Source organism: Gymnodraco acuticeps, unplaced genomic scaffold (assembly GCF_902827175.1).
Source record: "Gymnodraco acuticeps unplaced genomic scaffold, fGymAcu1.1, whole genome shotgun sequence".
NCBI lineage: Eukaryota > Metazoa > Chordata > Actinopteri > Perciformes > Bathydraconidae > Gymnodraco > Gymnodraco acuticeps.
In genome coordinates this window covers 1,889,928-1,904,780 of record NW_022989755.1, presented here as the reverse complement: position 1 = coordinate 1,904,780, position 14,853 = coordinate 1,889,928, and the positions used below count along the sequence as shown (strand labels likewise).

The window sequence follows — 14,853 nt, the reverse complement described above, 5'->3', positions numbered from 1 at the left end:
TATGATGATCAATAGATAAATAACAGGGAGTGCGTGGAGCGGCTGCAGAATAAACCTCCATCCAGCATTCTGCCGCCTGTCACAAATCTGAAAAACAAATGGACTAGCCCGAGGCAAGAGCCATCAATAATAATATAATGTGTGGACGATGATGAATTAGAGCCAGACTCCTCAATGCATCGCCGTTCTACGCACAGAAAAACCTCACTGGCTGAATGCATTGATCTCCGTATGCACATTAGTTTACTTAATCTGCATTTGAGTCGATGGGACAACACAACGTTTCACTTCACTGAATTCAGAAAAGTTAATAATGTCCGATAATCAAAAGCTGTTTATGAAAGCACCTCTTTTTGTGCGCCATTGATTGGACTGTAATGCACTGATAACTCAGACAGTATGCACTTAGGAAATGACAAATGTATTTTGTATTCAATAACATAGATTTTTCCCATGCTTAACCACAGGTTGTAGTTCAAACACACATGTCCACATCCATAAAAAAGTATTAACTAATATTGTCCCTTTTTAATGTTCTCATTGAACTTATGAGATGTTGAAGGAGAATATAACACAGGAAGTGTGTCATTTCACATTGATGTTAACTAGGTTTAATTTCTACTGCTATAATAGTTTACTCAACATAATTGTATTAAATAAAATGTATTTTACCCAAATATTTTATCTTTTCTTACGTTTTTTTGTAAAGCAATTTGATACTTGTGGTTACGAAATATTATATAAATTAATTAAGAACTCAATGGAAATGTAGCACCTTACGTTTAAGTGTGAGTCTTATAATTTGTGTTTCATTCATCTTTAAGTAGACAGAGTTTGTTTGTCTGTTGCCATATTATTCCCATCGTTTATTTTAAAAAATCATTCATATTCAAGCCTAACTATTTCCTCAGACCAAACTTAAGTCACTCTACATAAACATTGCACATTAACTGAGTAATACACACACCACTGCAACAGAGAAAGCTAATATCATAAAACAGCTCCGAGCAGCTTCACTTTAAACAGTGCTGTCACTTAAGACCCATGAGATCCCCGTGGTCCACAACTGCTACCACAAAAGAGGTGGTGTAAATGTGCCTGCGTACTGAAAACTGCAACAAGATCACAGTGTCTTGACCTAAATGTCACAGGGCAAACCATACAAGAAAAAAAGAGCCACACAGAAACAGAGTAACGTAGGAATAATGAAACAAATGCACTTCGCCAATGGAACTGAAAAGGCCAATATGGATCACTAATTGATAGCTCAGACCCCTGTGCTAACACTCTTGTATCTATACAACCTAAAGACGACTATGTATCAGAAAACAGTATATGCACAAGTTTATCAATCTGTTTTTTACTATGTGACAGCAACACTTAATTGGCTGTTCGTTGGCTTTAAATTGTATTCTATAGGCCATGTTGCAAATAACATCTAATAAAGCAGGTTGAAATGGATACAAGGAGTCATAAACCTTGCTCCGCAGTCACCCAGAGGCACACAGGGAAACCTGATCCTCAAAGATGTGGTGCATTAGTTCTGCTAAGCTAACCGTGAATGCTAATTGCAGGAAGGACAAACTGTAACCCCTGCCCTGTGGCCATGAACCCATTAAACAGCACAGAGGGTTTCATAGACATGGAGAGCGTACAAAGAGGCTGGGGCTGAAAAGGCCTGCAATTGGATTTCGGTTTGAATGGGGATAACAAGTTTTGCAAAGTCCCCCCTAGGATCTGCCCTCGTCTTATTTTTCTGAGAGTGTAAAGTAGCTCTGACCGCAAATCATCGATACAATGCAACAGGTTTCCGAATGGAATATGTTGCCGCTCAGCAGGAATTTACATGAGTTCTCACAGAGCCTGACAGGTGCTCTCTTTAGCATGTGGATCAGTTAAGTTTGGGTACGTCCCCTCGCTGGAGGACATTTACAAACAAGCGGTTCAATATGACACCCTATACGTTGTGGGAAAGGTGTCATCCTGAATAGGAATCATCAAGTGTTGTCTCTGTTTTGTAGGCAACATCAAACACTTAATCAGATCAACACATGGACGGCTCTATTAGTTAAACATTAAGCTTGTTTGGGGCTCAGCAGTTTATTTTTCTGGGTGAGCAAAAGTCATAAACAAGAGTTCCATTTTCGGAGTATTTTCACCTTTAATCTCTGGCTCTGGTGCCTCCTGCGGCCATACCTTTTCAAACATGACCCCGCTGCACCGACTGCCCCCGACAACTTCTTCATACATCCATCAGTTTGACAAGTGGCATGAAAGCTGCTCTTTTTTTCACTTAAACATCCATTTCAGCAATTTACATTTTGAAGTGAATGTTTACTTGCATGTCTGTCTTTCAGGAAAGGCAAGTATGGAACAGTTCGTTAAGATTAAGTTGAGCGTAAGCAAACAATAATTCAGCGTATATTAAATTACATTACATTATTTGCTAACCAAGAGGACACAAATGTACAAGCAAGAAACCTGCAAATAGCTACATTAGATTCAAATAAAACAAAAATGTTTTAAGAGCTACATACATTTTCTTTTTGTATGGCCAAGCTGCAGATATATGCGACTGTGGCAGCTCTTTATATCTCCTTAGATGGAGTCTTTCTCTATGGTCAAAATATGTGACCTAAATGCAGCCTACCATACCGTCATTCATGCACAACATTGGTCAATTCAATCTGATTTCCTAGTCTCATCAGGCCTGATTCTAAAACACCGATGCCACATTTCTTTGCCAAATGATTAATCTGTAGCACAAAGCCTAGGAGCCACTAGTAACCTCCAGCCCAAAATCTGTGACCCTCCTGTCACACCCGGAGATGTTTTGATTTACTATAGCCCCCGCTCCCAGGTGAGCGTCCCCTCCACCAGTGAGCCCTGTGCTGCCTGTGAGGAGATGGATGGCTGCGAGTGTGAAACCTAGCAGTGGGTTACATGGCCTTGAGCTTCAGCGTCTAATTAGGCTCTAATGTAACTACAATGCTCTGGAGGAGATGTTGTCTTGCCCTCCAAAGCTCTTTAAAAGCCTCCTCGGGGCAGGGGGAGCTCTGAGTGAGGGGCTGTGGCAGGACTCAGCCACGTCCTAAAGAAAGCTCAGGTTTCCAGCTGGGATGCTCTGGAAACGGGACGCTAGCTACAGGAACAGCAGCTTTATTTAGGACCAGTTTGATGGTTGGTTTTATATCTTCACATTTGAAGGACAGACACGATGTTGGTAATACTTTTTTCATCCAAATCTCAGCAAGAAATGAAACAAAATAAATAATAAATATTGAACTGAACTTAATTGAGTTGAATTTAAGAGCTATAGCTAACAAGACAAGGCAAGATATGCTAAAGGAGGATGTTCTGTTACATTTCAAACTGACAACCCAAATGATTTCCTAAATAAATATCTACTAGCATATCTTAATTTAAAATCTGTCATTCACGCCCTATCAGACACTTTTCATTAGACACATTTTTTTGTAACATCATTATCACAAAGATCTTTTGAACTGTTGCCAGCAATGGAAATTATTGGAAGCATGTCCCAACTATCTTTAAAAGTTGTGCAATGAAACAGTTCATTATTGATGATGTATGCTTTTCAAAGTGACTATAGCTGAATTATTTCTAAAGGAAGAAGAAAGCCCATTATTGATGGTGTCACCGTTTCTTGAAACAGATACAAATACATCATGTGATTTCCTCATTTCTACGCAGCTCATGAAGCTTGATATAATATTGGAAGCCGCTCGGAGAGATAAGGTGTCTTCTTGAAGGTCATCTGTGCCCTCTTGAGTGAACATAAGAGCCTCCTGTGGTCGGGTTAAATGGACATGACAGGCTGTAGGAGCACAATCACCCATTTTAATTGTCATGTAACGGTTTCATGTAGAGCCAAACTGTCTGCAACACTTCAGCGGTTGGAAACCAGAGCCTGGCCACACAACCACAGATGTGGTTAACTGGGCCTTTACTGGAGGAAAGAAAAACAAATATCTGTGGAGACAGGCTGGGAGGAAGATAAGGAAACAGATGTATCTGCTGCAAGCTGTGAAGTTCCAGGCCTTAATAAATGGTAATGAATAAACAGGCAGTGGTGGAAAAGGTCAAATTCAGATTCATATATTTCATTTCTGAATGATAATCAATTATAAAAGAATGCATTTATTTGTAAATAACGTTAATGTTGTAACTGGTAAAGTTGGGTCTAATTTAAATGCCCCTAAATACTGCTGGTTAAATTTCATCAGCATTTTTTCTTTGTTTCTTTGCAATAATAATGTCAATTGGTTGAGTAACTATAACTTTAGCAATGGAAAATATGTAGTGAACTAAAAGCACATGTTGCTTACTATATATAATAGAAGAAACGCAGAAAATACTTGAGTATAAGTGCTTTAAAATGGTACTCAACCAAAGTACTTTGTAAATTCACTAAGTTACATTCCACCACTGTATGATAGGAACTTCATTTGTGACTCTTTGCACATAAGACAAAAAATACAAATAGTTTCATATGCAACTGAGAAATTGCTAAACAACCATCCTTATGAAACATCTCTAAACAATACAGACAAGAAAAACTGTTTCAAGGACACTCAGAGAACATCATTTTCCAATTTAGCGGAAGCCAAAGATGACAGGAAACAAGGTAATTTGCTGTAGCCCCACCATTCCCCGCCTGCGTCATGCGCAGTAATTATGTCCCAAAATGAATGCCATTTCATATTAAGCTGCAGTCATATTCGAACGTCAAAGATGGACTCATTATCGGCAATCATGGGAATTAGTTACATCATTTAACCAATCCCAACTAATCATTTCCAGGATACCGCAGAAGCAGATAGAGCCATTAGAAAAGATTGGAGCTCTTAAATAGAATAATTGACATCTATATCTTTGCTGCTGCTTTGGCTGAAGGGCTTCAGAAATTGCATTAGTTGCAATTGAAAAATCCGAACTGAGGGAAAAAGACACCACTTAGACTTTAGCAGGGCTCTGCTCAGTGTTCCCTGCTCCCATTCATATAATGCCCCGTACCGCCTTAACAAAGGTCTGCGTCGCATCCCACTGTCACCAGAGTAACAACTCGTAAAAATACAGCTGCTAAATTCAGGGGTAATAATGAAAAAGGTGTTAGAACACGGAAACACCTAGGCCATTTTTATCTCCAATAAAATGTGTATAATGTTTGTGAGTTACCGGTAAATGTTATTTTTCCCTGTGGATTTATCAAGAAATGACATAACACGAATATAACTTAAAGATGGCCTAATAACCCTTAATGTACCTCCTGGGGTACTAAACTGATGAAGCAGCATTACAAATAAGTTACATCTAGAAATGAGCAGAGGTGGGAGAAGTACTCAGATTCTGTACTTGAGTAAAAGTAGAAGTACCAGAGTGTAGGAATACTCTGTCAAGTGAGTCCTTTAATCAAAATGTTACTTAAAGGGGACCTGCAATATGCACTTTTGTACGTCTTTTATACATGAATGTGTCCCCGGTGTGTCAGGGAACTCACCAAGTGTCAGAAAACACAACCCTCTCTCTTTTCCGCCATACCCAAATCTCTAAAAACGGGGCTGATACAGACTGATCCAGATTTGAAATATCTCTGACATCAGAAACAAGGAGCTCCGCCTATATGGGCAACTCTCCACCTATCAGGGGAATGCGAGGTTGCCATGGCATGGTAACATGACGCTGGTGCCTCGCCCCCTTCCTTTGCAGGGGGGCGTGGTCAGCTGCAGCTCATTGGCCACAGAATCAGCCCTTGCAAAAACAGGACAATATATTATTCAAATATAGCATGATATTGTGCTATATTGGAAAAATATATTGTAGGGCCATACCTATACAAAACATGTCTGTGAATTTGTTTGCTTAAAATACCAAACAGTTCACCCATTGTAGCCATGCCTCATACTGCTCATACCCCTCTTTTGCAGCCCTGTTAGAGAAACGCAGATTTTGGGTCCTTAGCTTGAAAAAAAGAAAAAAAAGAAGAGGAGGCGGAGCTAATGCCTGATCAGAATTCTACCGGAGATAAAGTTAAATTCTGCTGTGGTAAAACGCCATCCTGTTCTAAACCACATCAAAGATTATTTCTGAAACAGTATGGAGCTCAAATGATTTTTCTCTTGCGGGTTTATCACAAGGTGAGTTCCTTTTTTTATTTCCTGCTTTTTAAACACGTGCTCTACAGTATAGGTTAGCTCTGAGTGTTAGCAGGCTTGCTAATGTAAACAAAGACGAGATTACGTCCAAAACATGTCAGGCATTGTTTCTGATAGCAACTTTCTGTGGGTCCGCTGTCCGGCAGCAAATCTGTATCCGCTCGTTGTACACCCGTTTTTAAAAGATTTGGGTAGGAAAAGAGAGGGTTTTATTTTCTGACGCTGCGTGAGTTCCCCGACACACCGGGGACACATTTATGTATAAAAGACATCACAAAGTGAATTTGGCATGATAGGTCCCCTTTAAGTAAAAGTACAAAAGTATTAGCATTACATATACTTAAAGTACCAAAAGTAAAATTACACATTATGCAGATTGGTCCATTTCAGAACAATATATATATTATATGTTTTGATAATAACTATTGATCATTAGTGTTATCAAAACTGGTAAAGGTGCAGCTAGTTCGAATGACTTTGTATACTGCAGGGTAGAGTAAAGTATTATTTAAGTGTTGATTATATTTCACATCATTAACCCAAATCTAGTCAATAAAGATAGGAAATAATTGTATTGGAGTAAAAGTTCATGATTTACCTCTGAGTTGTAGTAAAGTAGAAGTAGCTAAAAATGAAAATAGTAAAGTATCTCAAAAGTGTACTTAAGAGCGGTACTTCAGTAAATCTACTTAGTTATTGTACACCTCTGTAAATGAGCCGTATGCTCATTTCATCTTAGCGTCACCGGTGTTTCTGAAGCAGCCGGGTCATCCAGTTTAGTGGTTTTCTCCCAGTAATAAACAGGCTCTGGTCTGAGCCGCGGACCCCTGTTGTCTATCAGCACAGGTCAGTGTCCAGGGGCAAGTGGAGCCCTCGGCAAGAGCAGTGGATCATCGCTTTCCCTCAACACATCATCAGGTGCCTCTTCTGCCCTGACACATTCCTGCCATTTCATAGGCTTACTTTCAAAAAGGTACATGTGACAAAACATGAAGTTGGACAGAATTGATATAAACATGTTTTATCATACTGTCAACGTTTAAAACAAAACAAAATGTAATCAGTGTTACAAGATTCAATGTAACTCCATCATCCACTGCACAATAACCAAGCAGAACAAGACAAAATAGGAGAATATAAAATTAAGCTTTAGTCAAGAAAACAAAAGTTGGTTTACAAAAGATACATAAAACAAGAGACACAAAGTAGAGTTAGAACAAACAAGAAGTCAAAGAGGGAAATAAAAACTGTTCTTGGAATTGTAATAAATGACAGCGATATATATGGTAATGGTACACTGGATGCCAGCAGATAACCCAAATGTGATAAAGGCTTCATACGCAGAGGGAACCATTCCCAGGCCCACTTAGGTTGACCTGTGAACCAAAAACAGGAGATTTAAACCCATTCAAAACTCTGGAGCTAACCCTGAACCATACATGGAGACAAGTGATATCCCATTTACTGAATTATGTTTAAAGTGTTTCTGACTGAGGGTCAACAGTATGACCAAAACAAAGAGCTGCTAAAATACATGTTTTAGAAGTTTATTGATTACACTTTGATCTAGGGATGCACCAATAGAGATATCGGGCTGATACTCAAACAGTTGGGTTGGCTATAGATGATTTGAGTTGTTGTTTATATAGTATATACATTAAATATGGAGTTTGAATGCATACATATTATTATACACTGGTATGGGTTGGGTTCTTGGTGCATCCCTATTTCGGATGAACAGTGAGAAAGTCATGTGGCTACTGTGGAACATAAGTGGGAGCATTTTTGTACCAATATTACAACAAAATCAAACCTTGGTCTTCAGAAAACGACAAATGTCCTCGGAGGAGCAAAACATTTGACCAACAATGTGTTACTGTTTGAGTCCAATATATCCGACCATATAATGCATAAAAACAATCAACGGTATTATAAAAGTTCCTGGTCAAACATTGATTTAGTTTCACAAAAGTAGTATTTAATACAGGGCTATTGTGGGGGTACAGCAGGGTTCTATATTTACAGCAGCATACACACATACACATACTGGGGGGGGGGGGGGGAGGATTTCCAAGTTCTCATCTGTCTATCTTTCAACTGTCGGATATTGAAAAGTGGACGGACAGAGATACCGATCGGCATATTGTGCAGCTGGACGTGTCTCCTTGTAAATGCAGCTGCATACAAGATTGGGTGAGTAGCGGACTGCCACAGTGAGGACACGAGGGGTGAGGGACACTCACTTGGGTTTCGTCTCGGCGTCTGTGACTTGGCGGATGAAGATGGTGTTCTCCGGGTGGTTGATGTCTCCCCTCTCGTGCATGTAGGAGGCGGCGATGGCGAGCATGGTGCCGTCGTTGTTGAAGGCCAGTGAGGCGATGCTGGTCGGGTACCTGTGGAACTGACACAGGCGCTTCTTGTTGAAAGGGTCCCAGATGTTCACAAAGCCGTCCGAGCCACCTGGAAGAAGGAGAGGCTCAAGGTCAACCTCAAAAAGATTTAGGTCGTGTTGCTGCTGAGATATGGATCTATAATAACCCTGTGTTCTTCATGTAACCTTGGCAGCTAAATGGTAAAGGTCATAGGAAAACCTGAGCTTTATAGAAGACAATTTGCACACGTACAAAGACAGACTTTAATGTTCCCTATAAATGCTCATCTGTGGGAGTATTTGCGAATGATGTGAGTGACCACAGTGCTGTAGCCACAATTAGGGACACTAAGGTCCAAAAGGTTAAACCTCGTATTATTATTAAGAGGGACATAAAAACATTTTGTGGAGCAGGGTTTTGTTCATGATCTGTTTGGGTTTGATTGGGGAAAAATCGATCTGTGTGCTGATGTAGAAACTGCATGGTCTTATTTTTATGGAGATCATTGATAGACATGCACCCCTGAGTACATTTAGAGTAAAGGCACGAGACAATCCTTGGTTTTCTGCTGAACTGTCTAGTCTCCTGCATGAGAGAAACAAGGCCTGGGCAAAGGCTCAAAGGTAGAATGGCTGCATTTTAGGCAGCTAAGGAATAGCTTCACTTCACATGTCAAAAGTGCTAAATCAAAGTACTATTTGTCAGTTACCACAGAAAACCTAAATAATCCTAGGAAATTTTGGAAAACCATAAAATCGATATCCACCGGTGAGATCCGTAATGAGCTACCTCCGTGCCTTACCACAGCATCTGGCACTATATCGGACAAGACCACCATGTTAAATTGCTTTAATAAGCATTTTGTGTCCTGTGGCTCTCTGTTTGATTCTGTTTCTAACTCTGCTTCTGTGAACACCCCAATCCGTGACTCTGAACAATGTGGTCTCGAAAACCCTTTTACTGTTAATGTTGTTCATGAAGCCTTAACCAAGCTAGATCCTAAGAAACCGGCTGGCCGGACAACGTAGAACCTTTCTTTTTAAAGATAGCTGCAGATTTTATTGCTCCACCTCTTACGGAGCGTCCACACAGCAGTGTGCGTTGGCGCTTGGAGGTGGGCGTATCTGAAGCTTGGGGATTTTTTGCGAGCAACGCGACCAACAACCAATCACATGAATCTCCCGCCCCCGACATACAAAGCAATAGCAATGTTAAAACGAAGTAAACTGGATATAAAATCCCCAAACAGGCGAAAACCTACCAGTTTCACCCACTGTCTCTGCCACCTCCCTCTCCATGCCTCGCTCCTGCGGTTTGTATCCCGGTAGATGAACAGAGACTGATCAAACAGCACCGGGTGATTCACTACCGCTATAATCAATTGTCCCTCCATTTTTTTGAATATGAGGAAATGACCTGCGTAGTCTCTCCCAGCATACACGCGGTTTGATTGGCTAGTGCTTGTACTGGCAGATTTGCATAAACGGGATTTCATTGGCTGACGCCTCCATCGAGGCGTCAAAAGTTGAACATTGCTCAACTTTTGACGCCAGCTACGCCAGCAACGCTCCACGTCGCTTCCCAAAATGCAGTTCGGCTAAAAGTGACGTCACCACATTCAAAGTGAATGGGCAGAAGCGTTGGAAGCTTCAACGCACGCCGCTGTGTGGACGGGCCGTTACTACTCTTTTTAACCTCTCCCTCAGCACAAATGCAATTCCAAAAGTATGGAAGTCAGCTTATGTCTTGCCTTTGCTAAAAGGAGGGGAGGCAACTATTTTAAATAACTATAGGCCAATCTCTAAATTGTCAGTTCTGGCGAAGATACTCGAACGCCTAGTGAGTGAACAGGTAAAGGTCTAAACATCAGTCAGGCTTCAGAAAGCAACACAGCACCATCACTGCCACAATGAAAGTGGTAAATGACATTACGAGTATTTTAGATAATAAGCAGAGTTGTGCAGCTCTATTTATTGACCTTTCCAAAGCGTTTGATACCGTCGATCATCGCATCTTAAAGCAGAGGCTACTCAGTATTGGCATATCCAGCCATGCAGTGGGTTGGTTTGTGAACTACCTCTCTGAAAGGTCCCAATGTGTTCACTTTCATGGGCTGTCTTCTGAGTGGTTAAACATTGCTAATGGTGTTCCTCAAGGTTCTGTTTTAGGTCCACTTTTATTCTCCATCTACATCAACAGTTTAGGTGAAAATGTGGATGAAGCTACTTTACATTTCTGTGCGGACGATACCGTGATGTACTGTGCAGGTCCCTTTGAGCTGACATCCTCGTGGATTCATCTTCTTATTACAGACACATGCATTTCCTAACATTCGGTCTATATGCTGTAAAATGTATTATCTCTTCGATTTACACACGGCATCTATTGCACGTCTGTCCGTCCTGGGAGAGGGATCCCTCCCCTGTTGCTCTCCCTGAGGTTTCTCCCATTTTTTCCCCTCAAACTGTGGGTTTTCTCTGGAAGTTTTTCCTTGTACGATGTGAGGGTCGAAGGATAGAGGGTGTCGTTTTTCTCATACTGATATTCTGAACAATCTGTGCTGTTGTATTTGCTGTAAAGTGTCTCAACTGTAGGCTATTTTTATTTTATGTACAGCACTTTGGCTCGACCAAAAATCGTTTATAAATGTGCTATATAAAAAAAAAATTTTTTATTCAGACTCAGCACGCTGAGCTTGAGCTTCTTTTAAATGTTGATAAAACCAAGGTAATGCTATTTTCAAAAGCTAAAAAGACACCAGAGCCTGTTTTAGATATTGTTACTATGCAAGGACAAGTACTAGAAGTGGTTGCCTGTTACAAATACCTAGGTATCTGGCTTGATGATGGTCTTACTTTTAAACTTCATGTCAATAACCTTCTTAAAAAGCTGAGGGTTAGACTTGGTTTCTTTTTCAGAAACAAGTCCTGTTTCTCGCTTGAGGACAGCTAGTCACTGTGACCTTTTTACCTGTGCTGGACTATGGTGATCTGGTCTATATGAATGCACCTGCCCATTGCCTGAACAAGTTAGATGCCGCCTATCACAGCACACTGAGATTTGTCACTAATTGTAAAGCACTTACACATCACTGTACCCTGTATGCCAAGGCAGGTTTGCCATCACTTACTGTAAAGAGGCTCAGTCATTGGTTCACATTTATTTATAAAGCTTTGTTGGGTAAACTCCCGTATTATGTCTGCTCTCTGATAACACAGAGTTGCAAGCAGCTATTGTCTGAGATCGCATGATGTAGTATTGTTAGACGTGCCAAGAGCAAGGACTGTCTTAGGTAAGACAGCTTTTATGTGCGCAGCTCCACTTGCTTGGAACAGTCTTCAGCAAGAATTGAAACTGAGCAATCTCATTCCTCTGCATGTTTTTAAAGCTAGGCTAAATGAAATGCTCGTTGATACTATGGGCACATATAATGTATGATGTCCTTTATTGTTTTATGTTTCATGTGGAACCTATATGCTGCAGGTCTCCCTTGAAAAAGAGATCTATGATCTCAATGGGACCAATCTCGTTAAATAAAAGGTTTGAAATGAAAAGACTAAATGTAGGAGGAAGCTCATTTTCTCATGTACTAACTAGCCGGTCTTACCTGTGGCAAAGGTGTTATGGATACTGTGAAAGGAAATGGCATTGACAGGGTAAACCTGCTCGATTCCCTCCTCCTTCAGTCTGTGGCATTTGAAGGCATACTTCTTCTTCTGAATCTCCAGGCTTGGGTCCAGGTACTCCACAGCTACACGTCCCTCGATTGAACTCAAGGCGTAGCCCTGGAGCAAAGACAGAAAATATGATGTTACAACCCAACTGCTTTTCATTAACACAGGTATCTATGACAACGTGTTCTCATAGGAGTAAATCATCTGGCAAGCTTAAACAGTATATTTTAGTACAATTTCATTCATAAAGTTGACTTTAATTGAAAGTGTACCTGTTTGTTGGGGAAGGCCCTGATGCAGCGAGTCTGATACTTGAGACTGGACTCTCTCCTTTGCAGTACGTAGCCCATGTTCCTCAAATCCCACACCAGGACTCGTCTCCCGGCTGTGCCAACGATCAGCCTGTCTCCAGCCACAGACAGGGTATACACCTTTCACAAAGACAAGAGACAGGATGAGACAGGAAAGAAACACACCACCAGAAATTACCAATGCCTTACTTGACACTAGACAAACACAATGTTACAATAAGTCATAACGAAAACTTTCTATAACAAAGACTAAACAAACAAAAATGTGGTTATATGTTATTATACTATGGTGTATCTTTCGCTTTACCTTTTCAGGCTGAGTGAAGGTGCCAGCGTTGCAGGGCGTCCTTGGGTCCCACAGCCTAACTGATCTGTCCCAGCTGCCCGTTACCATGACGTTAACCTCTGGGCAGTATTCCACACAACGAATGGGGGCGTCATGTGTTCCAACTATTGTATCTGTTTAAGGATAATATTAAAGATCAGCAGAAATTAACACATACAGCAAATATATGGCAGATGTGAAAATATGTGGAAGGTTTAGAGACAATACTGCCTGATTAAAACTGTTATTAGTATTTGTTACATACCTTGGTCTGTGTTCAAATCATGAGTTTTTAATTGTGCATCTAAACCTCCACTCCAAGAATGAGTTGGGTCCTGCAAAAGAAAAGGGAATGTTATCTGTGTGTGAAGCAGACTTCTGGGGTTTAACATGACAATAAAAAGACTGAACAAATATACAAATCTGTGACCTACATAAAAGGCACAGTCAAGAACGGGAGCTGAGTGCTGGTACTTCATCCGCATGGTGTTGCTTCCCACATCGAATAGGCGCACAGTGCCATCCCAGGAGGAAACCAGGAGGAACTGTGTTGCGCTGGGGCTGAACTTGACAGCAGAGATGCTGTCATCTGGTCCCTGGTTTAGCTTGTACTCGTTTGAGCCTGTCATCTGCAAAGATTACACATATCAGTAAGTCTGAAATTGTAACCGAGTGACGCAATAAATGCATAAAAGAGAAATGTACAGTAAATATAACAATCATTCACACCAAAAGAATACAGTTGCAAAAGCATAAGTGTATGTAGATCAATAACATCTCATACCAGAGGCTTAAATATATCCATAGAGTTGATTAGAAACTTCTTAGTGGCTGAAATACACGTTTTAAAAGAATATACTTCAGGAAAGTAATACTACAATAGCCTGCCTGGCATTACAATCCTAAAAAGGTATGTTGTTTTTTTTATTCCCTGTATATTACTGATTTACTCTGACCAAAAACCACTTTATCCTAACTAAACCACTAACATAGCAAGAAAGTTCAGGAAATTGTAAAATGTAAGAGAAAACATTGAAAATACTTCCACATTCACAATGCGAGCTGAACAACCTTAACATACAGGTGAATAAAGAGTTTGCTTTCCCAGATATCGATATCGGATGTTAACTTCAGATAGGTATTTAATTGGGCTTTATTACTTTGTTTTCTTTCTAAACCATGTCCCTTAAAAAGGAACAACAACGTAGATGTTTTGATAGAGTTACTGAAGCCAACATAAATGGAGGACAACCGCTCTCCAGCTTGTTGTTAGCCTAGCCCAGTGACAGCGCTTGAGGGTTTAGCTTGCTAGCTAGCCCTACTAAGTACTTCAGTTAAAAGCTAAAGCTAAACAATATGGTTTTATGTTGCAAGGCTGGTGCAAATATGACTTTACGTTGTGTGATCTCGATATAATGTGTTCTTGAGATCGACAACACGACATGTACCGCTACATATAGCAATTACACCTAGCCTTCTGCTAATGGCACTGGTGTCTGCTAATGCTAGCTTGAAAACGGTCAAGATAACGTAGGTTAAAGCCTTGATGATGGCATTTTCAGTTTACTTACCGCTTCGGTTTCGTGTGCTCCCGATGCGAATGGTAACTTTCTTTCACCGCGGAATTATTATATCTTGGTTACCAGCTAAATATAGAATATATAACGTGGAAATGTTACAAAGCAATGTGGCTGCGTGGAGCTATATCCTTAGCTAGTAGCGGCGCCGATGCTGATTGGTTGAGTCGAATGTTCAAGTTCCCGCCTGCGAAATGATTGGTTCGTTTAAGCTTAATGTCTATTTCCGTTGTCTCAGTGCAGATCACATGACGCAGGACTGTTTTCTCCTCTCTGTAAGTATGAGTATCGGTGTGTCTCATTTACGATTGATACAATGCAATATCAGAAAAACTAAATAATGCATTATTAAAAATAAATTGAATCAGCCTACACCGTGATCATCTTAGCAAATTGGCCTACAAACAAGGAAAACCTA

General features: G+C 40.5%; 1 protein-coding gene across 1 annotated transcript; it reads right to left on the bottom strand.

The window, feature by feature from the left end:
* Positions 1-7,181: 7,181 nt before the first annotated feature.
* On the bottom strand, positions 7,182-14,613 carry bub3 (BUB3 mitotic checkpoint protein). The gene is made up of 7 exons (XM_034212378.1): positions 14,430-14,613; positions 13,293-13,487; positions 13,124-13,193; positions 12,841-12,992; positions 12,495-12,653; positions 12,156-12,333; positions 7,182-8,636 (listed from the first exon to the last, which is right to left on the bottom strand). Exons 2-7 carry the CDS (start codon positions 13,485-13,487, stop codon positions 8,416-8,418), a joined length of 975 nt encoding a protein of 324 aa, XP_034068269.1. The 5' UTR covers positions 14,430-14,613; the 3' UTR covers positions 7,182-8,415.
* Between the last annotated feature and the right edge of the window lie 240 nt (positions 14,614-14,853).